Raw genomic sequence first — 23,323 nt, 5'->3', positions numbered from 1 at the left:
CATTCATATTACAAGTCTGAGAAGTAAAGAACTAGTTCGCCTACAAACAGAGGGATAGACATGCCCATATCGACTCTCCTAGTGATGCTAATTAAGTCGGAGACGTCATCAGCTTCACGGCAAAGGTGTCAAACAATCTGCAAGCGCTTAAATCAAAAATCAAACCCGGAATCGGAATCGGACTCGCAATGTTCCCCAGTGGCAAATATTCAATGCACTTTGGCAGCGCACCTGAAGCGAAACACACTCAAAACACAATTGCACAGCGAGCGCTCTCTGCTTCTTCCGTTCCCTCTCTCTCTCTCTCTCTCTCTCTCTCTCTCTCTCTCTCTCTCTCTCTCTCTCGCTCTCCCACTATTGCAGGCTCCTCGCTCTTGTGTGCGCGCTCAGTTCAGTTCCAGCTGTTCCCAGCATGTCTGTTGTGTGTGCACTCTCCCTTTCGCTCTCTCTCTCTCTCTGTCTGTCTATCTCTGTGGGGTTCGCTCGGCTGTGTCTGGGGCCAAACAGTTACAGTTCACTTGGCTGTTCGTTCAGTCCACGTTGATAGTTTGGCGAGTGTGGACGTGTTTCGCTTCGCACTGGGAATTGACAATTTGAATGTACGTCAATCGGCGGCTTTGTTCATATACAACATTAAAAGTTATATTAAATATTCGTGTGTTAAATTGGTGTCTGATATTATTATTTCTTTTTTTTCACGTGATACGTGTGGGCAGTTAAGCGCAAGCTAAATTCATAATAATAATACGAGTCGCATAAATCGCGGGTGAACTTAGTAGGCCACAGAATGAGGCGAATGTGACCGTGACCCTGAAAACCCTTTGTGCTCCTGCTGACCCTAATCGACTTAGTCAGCCCATAGTCAGTGATTGCAGCATTGACTGCATTGACAACATTGACACGCAACTAGCAATTCGGAAAATGCTGACAGCACCCACAGCAAATTCAATTGCCCTGCTCGCCCTGCTCGCCGGCTGCCTGATGATGATGCAGTGCAGCTGCAGTAGCATCAGCAGCAGCAGCATCGGCAGCGGCAGCAGTAGCAGCAGAGCGCTGTCAGCTTTGTCGGGGAATGCGGTTAACGGTGGCAACTCGAATGGATTACAATGCCAGCGGATCGCAGTCTCCGCCTGCCAGGGACTTGGCTACAATATGACTGCGCTGCCCAATCTAGCTGGTCACACCATTCAGCTGGAGGCTGAATTGCAGGTAAGCCAATAACACAACAACCACCCACCCCCCTTCCCCTCCCCGCGAGATTCTTTTTGGGTGTGTGGCCATAAAAAACAATTCTTGACGCTTACGTGCAAAAAACCAAAACTCGAAAAAATTTTCAAAAGCCCAGTAAATAAAACTACAACAAAAACTGTTGAAAACTCAGAAACCATTGCGAAAGCCAAGTGAACAGTGGAGGGAGGGGGGAGATGGATGTGTAACTGTAGATATGGACATGACCGGAGTCGGAGTCGGAGCTTGAAGCTGACGTTGTTGTCAGTGTCAGTTGTTGTGACGTTGACGGCAACTGGCGGCAGCTCATCAAAGCGCCTCCACTTTTTTGTCTGTTTGTCTTAGCTGCTTTTTTGCGTCTGCTTCGACTTCTTCTTCTTCTGTTTCTTCTGCTTCTTGGCTTGTTTTTGTGGCTTTGTCATTTGACGATTAATGTGAGATAAAGCTACAAATAATAACACAAAAACAAATTTCACAAAAATTACGATAAATGGAAAAACGCAATAGCAAAATTAATAAAATTAGAAAACTTATATGGATTGATATGTAAAGTTATAGCCTATATATAATTCAGATTTTTAGCTTAAATTAATAATAAAATACAATATTAATAAAAATGATTATTTACTTATAGTTGAAGTTATACTTGAAGTTCCCTCAAGTTATTTAAATGAACTTTCCAATCAATTATATTATTCCTAATCCATCGTCTTTATCAATTAGATATATACTTAAAGATTTGTTTAGCTCAGACATACACTGACAAAAATATATGCACATTCTAGACACGAAATTGAAATCTGAAGTTTGTAATTTTAAGCACAAATTCAAATATATCATGTAAAAATTGATATGAAAGAAGACAGCATGCTTGCTTCAAGTCCTTCTTTCCAGAATAAACTAATTTAATCACACTTATTACATATGTATGTGTGCCTTAAGATATATATTTCCATATATTTGATTGATATTGGGATATATATTTCTTTATTAGCTATGCCCAAAATCGTGCCCTGCCCTTTTGGACTTTCAGTTTCATTTTTTGTATCTCGCTTTGGTTGTCTATTTCTGTCTTTCTGCTTGACTTCTTGTTGTTCCTTTGGCTTGGTCTTCAGATCCCTGCGCTCCTCCTCTACGCATATCTAGACAAGAGTGCAAACACGTCCGACACACACACACACACACACACACACACACACACACACACACGCACACAGACAAAAGACGGGCACAACAAAGTTATCAGTCAAAAGACTTGGGAGAAGCGACAGCCGCAAACATTTAATTGCTTTTCAATGTAAAATGTAAAAATGCTGGCCGCTATCAGTGACGTCGGCGTCGGCGTCGCTGCTGCCTTTGCATGTTACAGATAAAATGATAAAAGGAAAAAAATTACGGCAACAACAAAATAGCAGCAGAAGAATACAAAGACGAACGACGACGACGAAGACGATGATGAAGATGATTGAAGAGGAGGACGAGGCGGCAGACGACATAAAAGTAGGCAACTACAAAGCATAAAGATGAAAAAGAGAAGAGGAAGAAGAAGAAGAAGAAAAATGTTGAGCTGTTACTAACTTTGACTAAAAGTCGAATTTTTGGTTTGGCTCTAACTGCATTTGAGGTCAGCGTCATTCTTGGCCATAATTTACCTTTTACCATGAACAGATATTCGAAGCGAGTGCGTGTCGAAAGCCGAAGCGGACAATGATAGCGATGGTAATGCTAATAGTGCTGGTAATGGCAATAGTCTTGGCAATGGTATTGGTAATGTTGGTAATGGTAATGGTAATGGCTAAAGTCTTTAGACGAGAAAAACAACTGTGACGAAGATAGCAAATAGATGGAAAGAATGAGCGAAAGAGGAAACGAAAGATGTGAGAAATGTGTGCGATGCAGCAGCGAGCAACGGGGAAGACGGGGAAGATGGGACAGACGGGGCAGACTGGTAAGGGGCACGGGGTCATGGTCGGGGCCTTTCTTTCTTGGCCCAGAGTCCATTAACACCTTTCTGCCGGCTCTCTCGCTCCTCTTTAGGCATAAACATACAATGCTTTGGCCATTGGTCAATCGGATGCTGCGGCGAAGTAAGGCAGCAAGGGTCGGGCAATGCCGGTTGTGCCGATTGCAGCTGCTGCCGACTGCCGACTGCCGACTGCCGACTAACTGACTTATTGACTTATTGACTAACTGACTAAAAGAAAACCCATAAAACTGTGCACTATGCCTCGCACCAATGCTGTTTGCATTTGACTTTATCTGCTCGACTCTTGTCAGCTGATTAGTTGCCTCTCCGGCAGATACCCTGTAACTAAAGAACTTTATTAAAAATTATTCATTTTCATATATGAATTGTGAATCAATTCAATTCTATACTGCTCATCTTCTTAAAAGTGAATAAGCAGAATAAACACATCCAATTTAAGAATATATTCTTATTTTACAATTTTTAAGCATTCACTTTCGATGTGTTTTGCAGTTGAATCGAGATTTCTGGTTGTGATACTTTCATATTTGTTTACCATTTTTATTTTGTTTGTACACAAATAGATCTTGATTGGTCTGCATTTGCAGGGCATCTACTAGTCGGTCACTGCAGCAGCATGAGTGCGTGCGAGTGTGTTTTGTTTTTTAGAGGCGTCTGGATCGCATTCCCGCCTACTTTGCCTTTTTCTTATCGGACGCAGGCTGCGCCTGGCGCTGCTGTAAATGTTCATTCTTTTGCCTTAAATGGATGACTGTCTACCTCGCCCTCGCCCTCTATCTCTATCTCTCTCGCTCTCTCTCTCGCTCTCTCTCTCTCTCTCTCTTTGCATCTATTTCGCCGACCGCCTTTCAGATGATCCCTTTGTGTGCGTGTGTGTGTAAAAATTGTTTAGACGAAACTCAAACAAAAGTCGAACATGTTTCAAGTGGGTAATAAAAACGAAATGAAACGAAATTAAATCGGAAGCACGTAAAGCAGATCAAAGAGTTTCGGATACAAAGGAAAACAAAAACAAAAAAAAAAACAAAAAAAAGGCATAAAGATACAGCCAGCAATCAAAAGAAATGGCCAACTAAAACATACAACAAGAACAACTATCATCAAAAGCTTTATGGCCAGCTGGAAATGCATTTAACACACGCATGAACTGAATTCTCTAAATCTTGCCTGGCTCCAGATACAAATTTCAAGTGCATCCAAAGAGCAAAACGGCATCAACAACAACAACAACAGTTCCAGGCACGTGGCCAAGTCTTGTGCCAGTGAGCGGAAGAGAGAGGGAGAGAGAGAGAGAGAGAAAAGAGAGGCATTCCAAGTTTCATCAAGATAGCTTCAAAACTGAAGACTTGTTCGACAAAAAAACAGACATGGCTATATTAATTAGTTTAGTGATGCTGATCAAACATATATTTATTTATATATATAATATATATATATATATATATATATATATATTATACAATACTTCGCGAGCTACAACATCAAGTTCATTTAAGATTCTATTTTAGAATAGGATTCTCAACTATTTTTGTTTATTCTTTGTGTAAAATACTGTTTCCATTCACATATATTTCAAAAATTATATAATTTGATAAGGAAATTAAAGTCAATCAATTTCTATAACATATCCATACGCATATATAATGAGAAATAATACTGTGCAGCAATAAAAGAAAAATAAAATAAAGCACATTAGAAATTCGTTAAGGTAATTCTAAAATACAAGTTTCAGCTCAGATTATTATTATTAATGGATATTCCCTATCAAATAATAAATTACATCTGCGAAAATGATAGTAATTTACTTGCATAACCCACTCCATCGCCCCCTCCACGAGGGGCTCTTCAACAAGTGTCCAACTTTATTCAATTCAATTCCCAACATTTTCATTGATCGCTATCTCTGAGAGGTGCTGGGCCTACATGGCCAGAGGCCAGAGGAGAGGGGTTACGGGTGGGGGCGGCAGGGTCATGGTTTTTGGTGTGTTGCCGTACACGTTGAATTAATTTGCTTGTAATTGTCCGTTGACGAGCACTTTGTCGGCACTAGTAGACAGAGATAGCGGCTGACAACCAGAAAGAGATAGCAGGTCAACACAAATAAAAGGGAAAGCACATAGGCTCAGAGGAGAGCGCGGTGCGGCGGCTGTTCCACATGGGCAGATCTGTCTGCTTGCTGGATTTGACATGACTGGTTTATACATGCCTCCCAGCCCAGCTTACCCCCTCACTCACCTAACCCCCCCTCATACACTCGCACACTCGCACACTCGTTCGCCCTGTCACTTTGCTAGATTTTTATTTGTCCATTATCATTTCACGTATGTGCGGGAGGGGTGTGCGTGTGTATGTGGGTTGGTGAGTGGAGGGGGAGGGGGGAGGGTGGGTTGGTGTGTTTGGTTTGGTTTGTTGGGCTTTACCGTTAGCCTTACTCGCCTGTCATGTTTGTCATATCGCCTCCGATAAAGAGAAAAAAAATAGACGACAAAAAAAACAACGAATTGTTTTTTTTTTCATTTATTTTTTTATAGTTAAATGCGCAGTCGCCGTCATACTCGTGCTCTGTGGGATTTGTGCCTTAAATATGACAGATGACTGCTCAAACAAAAGACAAGAGAGGGACACCTCAAACTCTAACACTAACACCCCCCTCGCCCCCTTCAACGCGCACTGGCCCCGGTGCCCCACCTTGCTGCCAGTTGCCAGTTGCGCTTTTTGAGCGTTTATGTAAAGTAATTGTAAATATTTAGACAGCACGTTTTTGGGCTCTGTTTGGACAACGCATTAGTCGCTGACGCAGTCGAAGATCTGAAACTTAAAATTGCTCCACCAAAGCCTAAAGCCCCTCGCCCCCATATTCATTTATGAATTCCAATGGTTCCCCCCATAAACACACATCACATAAGGCCGCAAAGTTTGCACCATAAACGACGACGACGACGACGACGACGACGATGGCGATGGCGATGGCGACAATAAAATTGTTTGATTTTGAAAATCAGAACCCATTAAGCAGATTGCTCGCAGAGCTGCACAGGAAGAGGGGCGGGTTGGTTAAGAAATTTGATAAACAAACCAAAGAACAACAAATAGAAAGAGACAGACTGAGTTGAGAACTTTAGATGCCCCACTCTTGAAATGGGTTGCTCATAAATGTTTATGGCAAATATGCCGCTTATCGTTTGGGCCCACGAGTAAAAGATATGCTTACAAAAATATATTTATGTAAATATAAAGCAATATTGAGATATCAAGCTAGTTAATTTTATACATACATACATATATACATATATATATGTATATGTCTATAATAAGATTGCTTCACCATTCGATCAAAGAAATAGGCGCAAATATAAACATACATATTTTCATTTCGAGTTCCACGTTGATGGTATACCAGAAAATAAATAAAAAGCCATTTGCAGTTCTTAGAAAAAGCCTGAAACAATTCATACTCATTGCCCATTTCTTTTTCAAAAAGCAAGTATTTATTTTCATTTTTTGTGGTTCTTGAAAATAGTAGAAAATTGAATTTGAAGATATCCAATATGTATTTAACTTCTAACCTAATTCAAACCCTTGTATTTTCCATCGGCCAATAAAATCAACTGTATTTGATTATCATTATATATTTCCTTATATTATTGCTTAATGCTTGATGTAGCAATTATTTTTCATGATTCTTTTCAGGGCTTTCTTTTCAATTACTTCAGTTGAATTATTTATTAAATCTATATTTGTATTTATATTTTTTGATGAAAGCTTAATGTGTTTGCTATCAGTTAGTTTTCTGATATAATATATATTTTTTAAACTCAGTTGTTGTTGTTTCTTGGCAAAGAAAAACTCATCCAGAGTTAATCCGTGGCGGCGTTTTGATAAGAGCGCCCTTATCAGACAGACGCTAAAAAACGCCAAGCGCCAAGTTGTTGCTGTTGTTCTTAGTTGAAGCTACCAAGTTACGTTTTCAATAATAGACACACATATATACATATATACATATATATATATATATGTGTGTGTGTATGTTTGTATTGTAATTATGTGGGCAACGTTAGTAGAAACAAAGGAATGAACGGAAAAAACCGCAGCAGCAACAAAAGGCATAAAAGAATGTCGGGGAGGCATTTGAGGCGACTTAGCAATGATAATGTCAAATGTTTGAGTGCTGCCGACCAACAACAACAACAACAACAACAACAATAACAACAACAACATCAAAAACAATTATGACGAGGACCCTGGCTATAATGCATCAGTTACATATAGACAAATGACTTTGAAGTTTGGCGCAAGCATAAGCACTTGTGTGTGTGTGCGTGCTTGTGTGTGTGTGTGTGTGCTTGCGATGGTTAACTATGGATCGTTTGTCATTCGATGGCCGGCATAACTCTGGGCAACGAATTGATATAATGATGAAGCAGCGGCTGCGTTGACGAAAGCATTTTTGACAAAGGCACTGCTCAGCTCTATATCCACATCGACATCCAGTTGAGGCACGGAGTCCACAGAGACACAAGAGTCAGTACTCAGAGTCAGAGCCATTTCCAGTCCAGGCCAAGCAGCAACAACAATTAGTTGGCTCGTACAACAACAACAACAACAACAACGCTGACGACCCAAGGCGCAGGCACGCAAAAAATGCAGCAACGTTTTTCAAATGCCGCACCAGTGAAAAAGCCAGGCAGGAATGTCGAGAGTAACGATGCCATGCCACTGAGCAAGAGGCAAAAAAATAAAAATAAAAATAAAAATAAAAAACAGCGGCAATAAGAAACACGTGCAATCAAAAGGTCATAGTCGACTGACAGTTACCCTCTAAAAACAGTGTTCCATTTATACAAAATAGTTGCTTTTTATTCGCACATCATATCAGCTGTCAGGCTTAATAATTACAATTATAATAATAAAAATAATAATAATAATAATAACAATAATAATTAATTTGAATTAGCTTTATTTATTTATTTAAATTGTTTATTCTTTAAAATTAATATTTGTGTACAAAAAGGAAAAAAAGAAGCTGATCAAGCAAATAAAAAATAATATTTTATTGTGTATGATAAAAGTTACGAAGTACAGGACAGTATTAGAATACCCTATGCAAGACTATAACAATGCAGGCATAAGGCAAAAGAAAAGACCGAAGAAGTAACAAAAACAAAAGGCAAAAAGCAGGCAGACTCAGCAGGTTTGTGTCTTAAGTCTTTTGTTTTGCAGCCAGGATGCTGAATGCCGCCGTCGCGAAGATGACGTTGAACTGCGCGAGTGTTCCCGTTGTTGTTGCTGATGTTACTTTTGTTGTTGTTGTTATTATTGCTGTTGCTGTTGTTGTTTGTTTGACCGCCGCTCGTAATTACATGGCTATTAAGTTAATTGAACTGCGCGCCTGAGCTCGCGTGAATTGCTTTGGTTAAAGATAAACCCTTCCCACATCGCCACCCCCCTACTCCCCTTACACCTTTATCCGCTTACCCGTTTACCCCCTCAACCCACCATTCCTCGTTGCACAAGGCAAGTAAGCGCCAAAGCAAACAAAAACAGCTGCAACGCTGGCATGCTCTGTATTCTTGTTGTTGTTCGTGTTGTTGTCGTTGCTGCCACTTTTCGGCCTTTATTCAGTTCAAGCCCGTTGTTGTTATTGTTATGCTTGGCATTATATCATGTAAGATGCGTTTAACTGCTGTTTGCAGCACATTTCACCCAAGCTTAGCCAAGCCACTCGATCTGACAGAACTTGTCAGCCCCAAAACGATGACAGCTCACATTAAAATGGAAAATATAAGTTGGAACATAAATGTAATCATGCCGAGCAGTTTATACCCTTAACGATTTTAACTGATATTATGAGATGCACAGTAAAGCTCGTAACTAGTCAGTTTGCCCAGCATTCCTCATTAATCAAAAAAGTGGTTAACGTAAGAAGAAATCCTTCGATCGCCTTCAATTCATGTCAAATTCTAATATCAATTTTATGCTACCCTTTTAATAGACTAACGATCGAATCTAAATTGCAATTTATTTCCATATTAATGTAGATATTTTAATTCGGTTAGTAATAATATTTGGATTCTTGTTTCTCCTTTTGCCTATTGTTCTGATCCGGTTCCAGATCCTGCACCTGTGGCAGCTCACGTAGCTTGGGTGCATTAATAGCTGGCATAGCATTGTAGCTGCAGTAAGTGCGCCCTTGCTTCTGTTGCTTCTGTTGCTGGCCAGGATTGAGAGTATCGCGCACTTCTTCGCTTATCTAGGCACAGCCCTCATCCGGGTCCAACTCATTCCGTTTCACATGGGAGGCCTGCCTCTGCCAATGCCTCTGGTTTAGCAGCTACTGCCTGGCAATGATGGGCATACCAATCGGACTTCTTCTCATCCTCATCCTTCGTTTGCTCCTTCAACAAAGTTGACCATATTCCATAGTATTCCCTTAAATCCATTTTAAGGGTTTTTTATGAACTCGTTTATATTTTCACACAATCTGCTGTTGACAATGACTTTCTGTATTTTGGCCAGCTTCCTTGTGACAGCAACAAGGACTTATCGATTAACTTTGATAAGATTTGTTATAATCAACACTTTAATTAAACTACTACAACTCCCAACCGAAAGAAATTTTATTTAGTCTACGATTATGGAGGGATGGCAGTGACTGTATGTAAATACACATGTAAACATCCTAACTATGTATGTCTACCAGATATATATATATAATATATATATAAATATATATATATATGCTTATTATAATTTGTATAATCTTCTCAGCATCTCAATGAAATCTATACTAAGCCTTTGTCATTAGTGTAGTATTTTATTTGGGTTTTTACTATAGTGTTGATTAAAATAAATACTAAAAATCGACTCTGATTTTCTGCTGCCAATACTGTCACAGGAATGCTCTGCTAATAATTGAAAGTCATTCTGCTTCCACGTGCACGTCTGCTTCGAACGGAAAGCGATTTGTGTGAAAATATTCAAATTCATCAAATGGAAAACGCCAACATGAATTCAGGTGAATATTACAAAGTATTGCCACCGTTAATCAGCGAGGAAGAGGACGAGGACGAGGACGAGATGCCAGCAATGATGGAAAACACTGGCGACAATGAATATTTCCCCCTACCAGAATGGTTCTACTCTAATGGCCAGGTTAAGGGGAAGGGGAAGGAGCAGGCGAAGGATGAGGGTGAGGAGGAGTCCGATTGGTATGCCTTTCATTGCCAGGCAGTAGCTGCTGAGCAGAGAGATTATCCAGAGGCAATGGATGGGTGCTTCTTTGCCAGCAATCTGAAGTACTATCCACACTTGCCGCAGCCATCAAATAAAGTGCCTTATGAGACATGCAAGAACTTTATGGAACGGACGGATTCTTTTGATACCAAGCAGCAACTGAAGAAGCAGCAACAGCAGCAAAAGATGGCCTCGAATTCCAGTTCGGATCGGCAGATGCTGCAGCTGTTGGGGCAAAAGATTTGCGACTGGACACAGCCGCTGGGGACACCCGTTGAGTCGCTCATCGGGATGAACGATCTGCAGCTGGCGTCTCTCTTGCTGTCGTCCCATTTGAAGAAGAATAAGTTGGACCCAGATGAGGGCTGTGCCTGGATAAGCGAAGAAGTGCGCGATACTCTCAATCCTGGCCAGCAACAGAAGCAACAGAAGCAAGGGCGCACTTACTGCAGCTACAATGCTATGCCAGCTATTAATGCACCCAATCCATTTGAGCTGCCACAGCCTCCGACTGACTGGAATAGTATGGAGATGGGGGGACAAGAACAGGAGCAGTACAATATGCACCTAGAACAGGGTCTCTTTTAATCAAATGGAGAAACAAGAATCCAATTTGTATTACTAACCAACTGAATGGCTAAATATTCATATAATTATATTAAAGGCAACGTGCCCTAAACTAGAAAGTGTATTAATTCTTGCTTAAGGTATCTCTTCTTACTCTTTTTTTTGTTGTTGCACAAATTGAATATATTAAAAGTAGCGCAGTCTGACGAGAGCCGCGTCCAGTGTGCAGTTGAAAGTGGCTGGGTCAGGGCTGGTGGCAATGCTGCCAATGCTGTTGGTGCTCCACTGGCCTGCTCCATACAATGGCCAAACAAGACAGACAGACAGAGAGAGAGAGAGTCAGAGAGACAGAGAGACAGGCAGGCAGGCAGAGAGACGTTCAATTGTAACTGTAGCGTGCGCTAAGCTGAAAGCCAAAAGCTAAAAGCTAACCTGCGCGCAATTGCTTTCATGTGTACCAGCCGCTGGAGGCTCCTTTGAGCTGTCTGTCTGCCTTGTCTCTCTGTCTGTCTGTCTATCTGTCTGTTGGTCTGTCCGTTGGTCTGGCAGCCGCTTTGGCAGATTTCTGCCAAAGATTAGCCGCCGCTGTCGCTGACTGTTTGTCTAACTGCTGCCAATGTTAAGCAACCGGAGCCGCAGTTCAAATTGCAGTTGCAGTTGTTGCAGTTGTTGCAGTCGGTGCTGCCAACAGTGCAGTTCATGTTTTTAGAAACAAAATGCATATCGACAGCATAAGACAATCATTATTCAGGCAGCAATAATTATTTTGTGGAGTGGAATACAAACTAAGATTATTTCTTTCAAGTCATATATATTTACGAGCATTGCTGATTTAAGAGAATATTTCTGCCCTAATGTTATATGTTATGAATTATTGTTCGGCACTCGAGTTCGTTATGATATGGACTAGTAATATGCCTGTACCTGTTGCTAGCTCTTTAAGAAATTTTGAACTGCGTTTCCGGTTCTGCATTTCAATTAGTAAGTGGCGATTGCCATCCTTTTCAAACAATTTTGCGCTATCACAAACAAAAATCAATCTACGATTGTTTCCCCTATTGGAGTGCTTCTAGTCATGTGGCCGCAGACTGTAGGCTGCTAACACTGGATTGCGGAGCAGCTATTAAGCTGCTGCTGGCATGGCTATCGAGCTCTTCCTATTGCGGCCTCAACTTGGCTCAGCTGCATTCCTTGCCAGAGGCGAGCTAAACGAACGTCGCCATCGATCGTTGGGGATCGTTGTACAATTCATTTCGTTCCATTTCATTTGCCTTGCAATGGATTTCTTTTGCCTTTTGAATGACAATCGTCGCCAGTCAAAATGTCAATTAATTGTGAGAAGACATTCATATGTCGGCGATGTCGACCAGTCGCTTTCTCAGTCTCAGTCTCCATCTCAGTCTCAGTCTTAGCCTTTGACAGCCGCTGAAAATGCTGCAGAATTGCCGCTCTCTGCTTAATTACGTACATATATATTATATACGTACATGTACACCAAAGTGGATTGCTTTAGATCTATCAGTTTCGGGATCAGCGCCATTATATGATGTCATCGCATCATTTTGTTACTGCCTGCTTTGCTCGTTTTTTTTTTATTTATTTTTTATATTTGGCTTTTTACTTTTTACAGTCGATTTCGGCGGCTTCGATTTATCATCGCATCGTTGTCACGCGGCGGCGTCTTAATTATGCAAATTAACGCTGGAAACAACACAGAAAAAAAATCAAAAATATCAACAAAAAAAACATCTCCGCTCACAACTTGGCCAAGAAAATAAAAAATAAATCTCTCTCTTAACTGTCTCAATATTCATATTCGTCTATAGCTTCTCAAATACGGCTCTGTTGTGTTCGCTAATTGCAAGCGCTTTCAAAGCAAATTAAATCAATTGGCGCACTTCAAAGCCGCCGACGCAGCCACCCTCGCCCCCGTCCACTGCCCAGCCCTCGCTTTGGTGTGTGTGGTGGTGGCCGTCCGCTAGTATCAAATGGCAATCGCAAACGTTGGTTGCCTGCCGATCGATCGACCAACTAAATCAAATAAAGCGCAAATCAAATAATGCACTGACAACAATAACTAAAACAGCCACAGGCTCTCCTCGTCAGCTCTGCAAATAAAACAAGTAAGAATGCTGTAGTCAGTGCACTGAGCTTGACTACGATATACCCTGAACCCAGCTGTTGAATATAGTATAGTCTTATTGGAACATTTCCCTTAAAAAGTTTTGCACCCAAATGTGAGCCAGTCACCCAAGCTATATTTTCGACTATAACTTGGGTGTTTCTTATCCGATCTTAATATAAACTGGGCAGTTAATCAATAATATGCGTATGCATATTGTGTATTAATTAGAAGAGTCTGCTGATAAAGTTTATGCATTTATTGCGGTCGGAAATCGAAATTTATTGCAATTCGAGAAACAGAGGCAGTTATCGATTAAAATCAAGCACGCTTGAGAACCTATATTCCAAATTTAAAGTCTCAGGCTTTTATAGTCTCCGAGATCAGTGTGTTCATACTCGGAGATGCAGCCTGCTGCCTGTCACATACATTTGCACAAAACCATTATACCTTTTTTACCCATTAAAAAGGGGTTGAGGGTATAAAAAAAAGATAAAACGCTGCCGTCTTTGCGCTGTTCATATGAACATCGTGAACGACGCTTTTGTCGGCTGACCAAACATGACTTTGAGTTGCCCAAGCTTGAAGATTTAGTATCTCAGCATTGCTGCATTGCTGTGTGTGTGAGTGTGTGCCTAGTTTGCGGTACTTTGCGCAAGCGTTTTGCAGCACTTGTCATTTGTGACAGCTGAAAAATTAGTTGAGGCTACAGTAAAGATACATCCAATATACTAGAAACATATATTTCACTTCGAGAAGAAGATACCCAATACACAACTCTTACAGACACAGACAGGCACTCCTTTTAACACACACACACACACACACACACACACACGCACAACTCATTCATAGTTCGAGCTGCCTTCTTCTTCTTCGGTTTTGTTTGTGAATAGTGTGAATCGTAGCTGTGAATTATGTGAGTGGCGACCGCTGAAGGCTGAGACAACAAAACAACCGACTTGAGTTGTTAGAGTTCATGCACCATCATCATCATCATCATCATCATCATCGTCATCATCTTCGTAATCTTAATCATTATCATCACTGTAATTATTATGCAAATCAGTCACGAAGTCAAATGATGGGAAAAAAGTTTGCCAACATAATGGAAAATATATATATAAAATGCAAAATAGAATAGAATAGAATAAATATGAATATCTATGTCAATGGGCATCTCGATGACTGCCTTAATCTGTTGGGAACGACAGACATTTATAAATAATTATGTAATCGGAGTTCTTCTCACCAATTCTTGATAGTACTTTGTATATTAACTTCAAGTTGTTATGAATACTAATATCACAAACAGTTGCATGAAATTGGATCTTATATTCAAGTAGCTGCCAATTAGCTATTACTATATACAACTTGCATAGCTTCGATACAGATATTACTTGCTGATATATATATATATATATATATATAATAAGTCTACACTACGACTTGGATCAAAAAATTATTTATATCATAGAAGGAAAGGATGAAATGAAAACGTTATTTGCTTACCAAGTATCAGCACCAATCCTGCCAATTATGTGTTTTATTAGGATCAGAAATCATATAATTCGGACAACTTTATCATATAGCCGAAATAGGAACAATGGGTCTGTTTTTAATATTTGTATTGATGTGATGAGACTTCAGTCGGCATGTCTCAGATAGTCGACAAAATAATCTGTTGTACATCGAATAAAATATGACAACGAAACAAGAAATGATTGAAAAAATATATTATGAATTTATGAATTATTTGATATACTCAACTAGTTGGAGTAATATTTCCACAATATTATTATTATGTATGAATATTATATATAAAATTCCATATAAATACTAGAGTTATGCGCATTTTTGTTGCCCCTTTGGTCAACTGCGGCTGTTTCCCATTAGATGCACTATCCAACAACTAATCTGATAACAAATTGCATAAGCATGGGAATGGGAATGGGAATGGGAATTGAAAATGGCTATGGAGTATGGACTATGGAGTGTGGAGTGTGGAGTATGTGTATGCGACCAGTCTGTCTGTTGGCCAGTTTCAATTCTTCAGCTCCCCAATTCCAGTTGCCGTGCGGCAAGTTTCAGTCGAACCATGGCGCTTAAGCCTATAATTTGTATGGGTGTGGAGCACCAAGCACCAAGCACCGGGACTCGTGCGGCAGGTAGAAATTGATGCCGTGGGCAGTGCAACAGCAGCTACAGCAGCAGCAGCAGCAGCAGCAACGGCAATGCGTAGAAAATTATAAATTAATCCATTACTTAAGAGCAGATTATGCAGATGTCTGAGCGCATTAAATGTCGCGCGGCGAACGCTGTGAGGATCCATGAGGATAGTGGCATTAAGCGTTAATGAATGAACATGCCACGGAGTCAACGCGACTATAAAGAGCACATAGATACGCCACAGATACACAAACTAGCAGATACATGTGTATGTATCTCAACATGTGAATGTCGATTTGTGTTTGATCATTGTTGTTGCTGTTGTTGTTGCTCTGTTGCTCCTTTCAAAAATATTCAAAGCTAAAGTGCCGCAGCGGCAACAACAACATCATCGCTTGATCGTTGGGGCAACTTTAATGTGCCTTTTGCTTTGCTTTCATTTTATTTGATTTCGTTGCGGCAAAATCATTAATCAAAATCGAGAAATCATTAAGTGTGCGTTTACGCTGAGGTGTCAACTGTTGTTGTTGTTGCTGTTGCTGTTGCTGTTGTTGTTGTAGCTGTTCTTTGGCTTGTAATTGAATTGTGAACATGACGGAGAGACTGAAGCATTATCAAATTTGAAACTCCACAAAAACAAGATTACATTTATTTTTCTAGCTTTTCGGTCGTAAAGTTACTTAAGAAAACCGCCGAAAGTCAAACAATAAACAGTCCAAATACAAAAAAAAAAAAAAAGGAAAAAGCAGAAAAACACGCTAAAAACCAAAAACCAAAAACCGAAACGAAACGCAACTTGCAAGACACTCGGCATTTGAGACAAAGACCTATACAGAAAAAAGACTGAGAGAAAAAAAACTGTTCGTTTTAGCTGAAACAAATTAAGCATAACTTTTTCATTTTACACACTCGCACACACACTCGCACACACACACACGAACCGATGACACAAAAGTTAATTTCATGATCGATTTTTTAAAATCACACCAAAGCTGAAAAGCATTTTTTCTTAGCCTTTAAGAAGCCGACAAAAGTTTTCAATTCCGTTTTACCATATTCTCTCTTCAAAGATTTGATTTTACAGCAAACTACAGTTATACAAAATGCTCAAAATCATTCATTTTTATACTAAAAATATATTAAAAAAAAGAGAAGAAAAAAATATTGCTTATTCAATGCAATTCATATTATTCTTATGAATTTACATTGGGCATTATCACATAATCAATATTTTCTGCTAAGAGTTGTAGCTAAATTACAACGATGTCTTTTAGCTGTTTATAGCAATTATTTCAATAACAAATTCAATGTTTACTTCTATATTCCATTGAAGTTTCAGGTTAGTTGTAGGTTTTGCTGCCACATTTCCCACATTCCATAAGCAAATGCAATTTGTTGCTTTTGTCGGGTGTGCGACGCGTCGCGAATTGCGGCCTCTTTTTTCGCGGCGGCGGCTGCGTGGCCAAAAAATAAAAAACCAAAAAAAAAACACAGCTCGAAGCGTTGCAGATTGCATTCGATGCGCAGACAGACGCAAACACTGTCGAATGGGTCTAAAGCTGGGACAGAAACAGAGGCAGAGCCAGAGACAGGCACAGACTCCGAGAGGGGGAGAGACTGAGGCAGTGGCAGAAGTAGGGGCTATGTCCAAGCCAGACCAGACCAGGCCAGGCCAGGCAAAACCAAGCCTAGCCACGCCAAGCCATAGTTATAGTCAAGTTGCCCTTTTGCATTTCGCAGCACAAAGCGGCATTAATAACACATTTTAGACACTTGGCCGGCCATTTGCTTGTGGCCCAAAAGCGTTACACAGTCAGTTTCATAGTCTGGCTCTAGCTAGCTGTCACTCTTCCCCTCTCTCTCGCTCTCTCTGCCTCTCTCTCTCTCTCTCTCTTACACTGTGTGTTTCTATGGCAATGCATATGCGGTTGGCCTGTCCATTAGTGGGATTGCCTTTCAGTTTTTGGCCTGGCTTATGACAATGATGTTGATGCTGATGCTGATGATGATGATGAGGATGATGATGATGATGTTGATGATGATGTTGATGATGACGAGCCTTGACACTTGTTGCCATTGTTGAAGCCTGGCTGCAGCATCATTAAATTATTATTGCCTGTGGCCATAATAGACACACACTACCTAAGAAACAGAGCAAGAGCGAGAGAGAGAGAGAGAGAGCGCGCAAATGTAAGCTAGATAGAGATAGATACACAGCTAGCTATCGTCTCTACAATAGTTCGCAGGCGGGTGCCTCAAAGGTAATAAAACAAGCATCGTTCACATCATTTCATCGACTCTCAGATACTCTTTACTAAATATTTTAACTTGCTTATTGTTTGGTGACCCATTCTTATAATTAAAAGATGCTATTTTTATATAATATATATTTTTATTATTATATATATATATATACTATTATTATTATATAAAAGGTTTGCTAAAAAAGCATCGATATTTTTTGTTATTTTGCTTTTTTCACAACTAATTTTGTTGTCTCTTAAGATATATAAAAGATGAGCAAAAAGTGTAGCTTATACTAATTAAAACCCTTATACTAATTAAAACCCTTTTTTTATATATTTTATTTTCAAATTTATTTGATTTATAAAGCCCTTAATCAATTAGAGCAGATGCAGTCAGAGTTGAATGACTGTTTCATCAAAATGATTTTCAGGCAGAGTATTTCAAATTGGAAATTGCGTGCCTAATGCGCCGTTCCAAATACCCAACGGCGTTTGTGTGTTGGCTTTCGACTGCCCTAATGTACCTTAATTATATATACCTACAACAACAACAGCAACAACAACAACAATAAGACTACGCTTACTGTTAGCCAAGACAAGCGAGCAAGCCCAAAGACAAAGTGGCAGCTGAATATGAAACAGAAACAGCAACAAAAACTGAAACTGAACTAAGCCCAAAAACTGGTAACTCTTGGGCTCGTAAAGTGGGGAATCGATGTCAGAGTTGGAGTTGGCGTTGGACTCGGTCTTGGGTCCGCATTTCTGTCCATCAAATGCATGTCAAAGTTCCGCTCTGGGAGTCCCAATGCGAGCAGGCTCTTTCCTGAGAAAACGGCTCACTAATTTAAAGCAGTCTTCTTTCTTTTCGTTTCTCTTCTTTTTCCTTTTTTCATTTTTCTTTTCTTTTCGTTTTTTTGTCGTATATCCTTCCTTTATTTGGTTTAAGGCCAAAAGCCATAAGCCAATTGGCAACCCTTCTTTGAGCCTCTAGTCGCAAAAATTCCGCAAACTCATAAATGTTTATGTTGGCCTTTTTTGTTGTTGTATTTGTATTTGTCTGTCAAAAGGAACTCAAGGTTCGTCATCGTCATCGCCATCGTCAGCATTGGACGAACATGTCTGGGGGAAGCTTTATCTTTTTTTCAACAACTTGTGTATCATAATTTTGTTGCGGTGATGTTTCGATTGAAGTTCTTTCCGGCGAGCGAGCAATTAAGAGCAGCAATAACAGCAACTGCTTCAACTGCTTTCCCGCATTGCGTGTAATTAGCCACTAATTGCACTCAACACTGAACAACAATCAATAGTCGAGAGTTGGCCAAATGCCATACCCATATCGGTTTCGACTGCTGCACTACCAATTTTGGAGCTGGCCACCTCATGTGTGAAGTCAGTCGCCAGTTTTCACACAAAACAACATTGTCACGTCGTGTAAATAAAAAGTCAAACAATGCTCGCTGCTCACATTAAATGCACCGACAGCTGTCAAAATATATATGCGATTTTTAGCGTGTATCGATCCCCTTTTTTTCCCGAGTCAAACACTTGCACTTATCACCCAACTAACCAAAGTAACCAACTAAAAAGAGTAATGCTTTTCTCATATTGCTGTCACCGTTCATGTTAATGCTTTCTGACAACACGCTAAAGTGGTTCGAGCTCTTTACATAAAACAAGACTTCAAATAAGTCTTCAAAAATAAACTCGAATGTAACTCGAAAAGATATTGCATGTGCTAATTGTTATACAGGCAAAAATGTATCTCAGGTTGTAGACGAGATTAGCACAATGTGGCAAACATGGCTTGAGCTCTGCTGATCTCAAAGTTACTTAAACTGACCTAGACTGACAAACCACTGGATAAACTCAGTTGTAATATCTGCTGATTGTCTTCTAATAGAATTGGCAATTGGCAATTAAGAATGAGGAAATATTTCAATGTTTGTGCATGATTGAGATGAATTTGATTTAATTGTTTTCTGTGATGTTGCTGGCTGCTGACTGAACAATCAACATTTCTGTAGTTATATTCAAACACATCTTTGATGTTCAAAATCGGTTTATTTTTGCAATGTTTTGCCTGGAATTCTTAGAAATTCTTGTGAGATTTTTCAAATGGGCACCAATAATTACCAGAATAAATTGAAAATGGGTTTGTTTTTCAATTATTTTCAGTATTTGCTGCACTTAGTTTGTTTTTCCAGCTAAATATGTTTGTATGTAGAGTTGCTCGAGTTCCAATGAATTAATGTATTCATTCACAGCTTTGATGATAACATATACATATATATATATATATATAAATATATATTTGTATAAATAATAGAAATTTAACTAGTAGAACTGCTAGATACCAAGAATAAATAGAGAAAGACTCATTCAATTGGTTGTAAACAAATGCAATTAGATATGTTTTTTCGCGATTGTTGCCAGTTGTTTTCATAGTGTAAACATTTGTCAATTGTTGTTATTGTTGTGGTTGTTGTTGTGGTTGCTGTTGTTGTTGTTGGCTAGTGGCAAGTGTTTGGCGGCGAAAGAACAAAGAGATAAACGCATAAGGCTCGACTACATTTGACTACATTTTTATTGCATTTTTATTAGATAAAATTATAGACATCAATGAAGAAGAAGAAGAAGAACAACAGCAACAGCAACAACAATTAATAAAGCCGACGGCGCCGATGCCGGCCAAGTTAGTCAGTCAGCCAAGTTAGGTGTGAATGGGAACGCCGTCAATTTTATTGTTTAAATTTTGTTTTTGTTTTTGTTATTGTTTTTGTTTGTGTTTCTGCGCCTTTTTTTCTCGACTATTCAACTCTATTCTTTGCTGCTCTGTTTGCTGTTTAACTTTACACAAATATTTGCCGTCTTTTTTTCTGTTTTTTGTGTTTCGCTGTATTTTTTTCACTTACTTATCGAACAACGCATTTCGATCTAATTATTTGGCGGCTTACTTTCAAGTTTGCCCCACAGGCGACGATACAATAACAGATAAAGATAATAGATAATAGATAATAGATAGAATACTCACCTGCACACGCCTCGCCATAATTGATAAAAGGTAAAATCTTTGCCGATTGCATGTTTCGATAGGTATCACTATACTATATGATCTATGGTCTATAGTTCATATTGTATACTCTATATATACTCTATACTCTCTTGGGATATATTCTCTTGGAATATCTGCACTGGGATCTACTAGATCTATTATGCCTCCCTCTGAGCCTATAGCTCCTCCATCAACCCCAGCTGCGAGAACCTTTATTGGGTTGAGGGCTTCCTGGAATGCTGCATCATCTTCTAATCAAGGCGAGTTCGCTACTATAAATACCAAGTTTGGTTGGGTGACTTGCTTAGTCCACAACGCCTATTCTTCTCCATGGATATTACTTGCTTAAATCGAGTCTTAATAATATTTCATAATTTATTTGAATACAATTTGATTTGAGGAATATATGCCTGATTTAAGATTGTACTTTTGCCCACTATCTGCACCTGTAAATACACAAAGATCTTGTTGCTTCAATCAATGATAAACGATTCTATTCTCTCTTTCTCTCTCTCATTCTCTGCGCAGATTGCAAAACTGTTGCCACTGATCGAGTCGGGCTGCTCGAGGCGAGCACGTTTCCTGCTCTGCTCGGCGCTGTTTCCGCTCTGCAGTCCGGATGTGCCGCGACCGGTGACCGCCTGCAAGTCCCTCTGCGAGACGGTGCAGGGGGAGTGTGCGGTAAATGCGGCGCCTGAATTAATGCAGCTGTGGCCGCCGTTTCTCAGCTGTGAATCGCTGCCGCAGCCGGAGAATCATGAGCTGTGCATGCAGATACCACAGGAGGCGACGGCGACGGAGGCAGCAGAGAACACAGCCGCAGCAGCAGCAGCAGCCGAGGGAGGCAGCTCTCAGCAGCCATCAACAGCAGAGGCTACGGCAGGAGCCGGAACCGGAGCCGGAGCAGGAGCAGCAGAGCCGCCGCAGCAGCAACAAATGTATTGGTCCTGGATGGCCAGGAAGATGTCCTCGCAGATGGGCAAATCCTCGGAGAGCGCTGCAGCCGCTGCCGCTGCTGGTGGTGGAGGTGTTGGTGCTGCTGCCGGCCTGGGCATCGGTGGACACATCTGTCCGCAGAACTTTAGTGCAAGTCCACTGAATGCCGAGGACTGTTTGCCACAGTGCCAGCGCGATGCATTCCACACGACGCAGCAGAAGAAGCTGACGGAGAGCCTGATCCTGGGCATGTCGGCCGTCTGCTTTGTGCTCACACTCTTCGCCCTGGTCACCTTCTGGGCGGAGCCGACACGTTTCGGCTATCCGGAGCGGCCCGTGCTCTTCCTGTGCCTGTGCTATAATCTGTTTAGCGTTTGCTATTTGGAGCGCATCGTCTTCCATCAGGCGCGCAGTTTGGCGCTGCTGCAGGAGCCGGGTCGTGGCGTGGGTCGGCTTGGAGCCGCATGCTCATTGACGCCACCCTGTTTGGCCTCCTACATAAGCACATCGTATTTGAGCTTGTGCGCGGCCAGCTGGTGGCTAATCTTTGCCCTCTGCTTCTATCTGTCCTCGCACAAGAAATGGTCGAGTGAGGCGCTGGAGAAACGCTCCGGTTTGTTTCATGTGCTGGCTTGGGTGCCACCGCTGGCGCCGCCCATTGCCGCCCTGCTGCTGGAGCGTGTGCGTCCCAGCGAGCTGACCGGCATGTGCACAGCGACCGGATTTGTTGAGCTGCCAGCGCTGGCCCTGCTGCTGCTGGGCCTGTATTTTACGCTGCGTGCCTCACGCTCGTTGCACACGTTGCAGCAACAGTTGCAGCCAACGTTGGCGCATCAGCGTTTCGCCCAGATACGGAAGCGATTCGTTGTCTTCTCGCTGCTGTTCTTTGTGCCGACGGCGTCTGGTGTGTTGGCCGCCTTCTTTGAGCGTTTCGTCGATGTGGTGAGCAGTTGCTCCACGCTTGAGGATTGCCCCCAGCCGGCACAATTGAGCGCCTGGCCGGCCCTGGTGCGGATCTTCTTTCAATTGGCGGGCGGCACACTGACCGGCATGTGGGTGTGGTCGCGCAAAACGTGTGAGAGCTATCGCAGTCGTTTGGTTGCTGGCACGCCCAGCTCATCCCTGATGATGCCCCATAAATCGGCAACAGTTGGTGCCGCAACTGGTGGTGGCGGTGGTGTCGGAGCAGTTGTCGTCGTTGGATCGGCTGCTGCCCTGCCGCCCAAGAAGCATCTGTACGCGAGTGGCAAGTCAATGCTAGCTGCTGGCCCACATGCCACAGCGCCACTCTACGCCGGCATCAGTTTTCACAATGTGCCCGTCTACAATCCGAATCAGTCGCGGGTTTAAACATCGACTCAGCTCCCCGCCGGATCTCAGCCTTGTTTTGCGTACAGGGTATTCGCTGGCCGGTACAACAACAAAACCAACCATATGCATATGCATATGTATATATATATTTATATAATTATATATATTGTACTGATCTATGAATATATGTTTTTTTTCTAGACCGTAGGGCCCTAAATGAAATGTGTTAATAGCTTTAAATTTGAATAGTTTCGCTAAGTGTATATGTACATGTAAATAGTTTTTTTTTATATATATATATATTTTATTATTATATTATTACGATGATAATTAGTTGTACATGAGTTGAAAACAAAATAAATATAAACCTATTTAAATTATAAATTTTTGCTGATTTTTACTTGAAACGATTTAGTCCAGTTTTAATTTTGATGTCCTCTTGATGCCGATCAAGAATATATATGCTTCATGAG

General features: G+C 40.9%; 1 protein-coding gene across 1 annotated transcript; it reads left to right on the top strand.

Moving 5' to 3' along the window:
- The first annotated feature begins 581 nt into the window (after positions 1-581).
- LOC6569488 (frizzled-3) lies at positions 582-22,999 on the top strand. Its single transcript, XM_001995588.2, has 2 exons — positions 582-1,209; positions 21,132-22,999. The coding sequence occupies exons 1-2, from the start codon at positions 922-924 to the stop codon at positions 22,887-22,889; spliced, it is 2,046 nt and encodes a 681-aa protein (XP_001995624.2). The 5' UTR covers positions 582-921; the 3' UTR covers positions 22,890-22,999.
- Positions 23,000-23,323: the final 324 nt, after the last annotated feature.

Source organism: Drosophila grimshawi, unplaced genomic scaffold (genome assembly GCF_018153295.1).
Source record: "Drosophila grimshawi isolate 15287-2541.00 unplaced genomic scaffold, ASM1815329v1 contig_848, whole genome shotgun sequence".
In the NCBI taxonomy this organism is placed as follows: domain Eukaryota; kingdom Metazoa; phylum Arthropoda; class Insecta; order Diptera; family Drosophilidae; genus Drosophila; species Drosophila grimshawi.
Note: the sequence above shows the minus strand (reverse complement) of the source record. Positions and strands in the feature narration are given on the sequence as shown.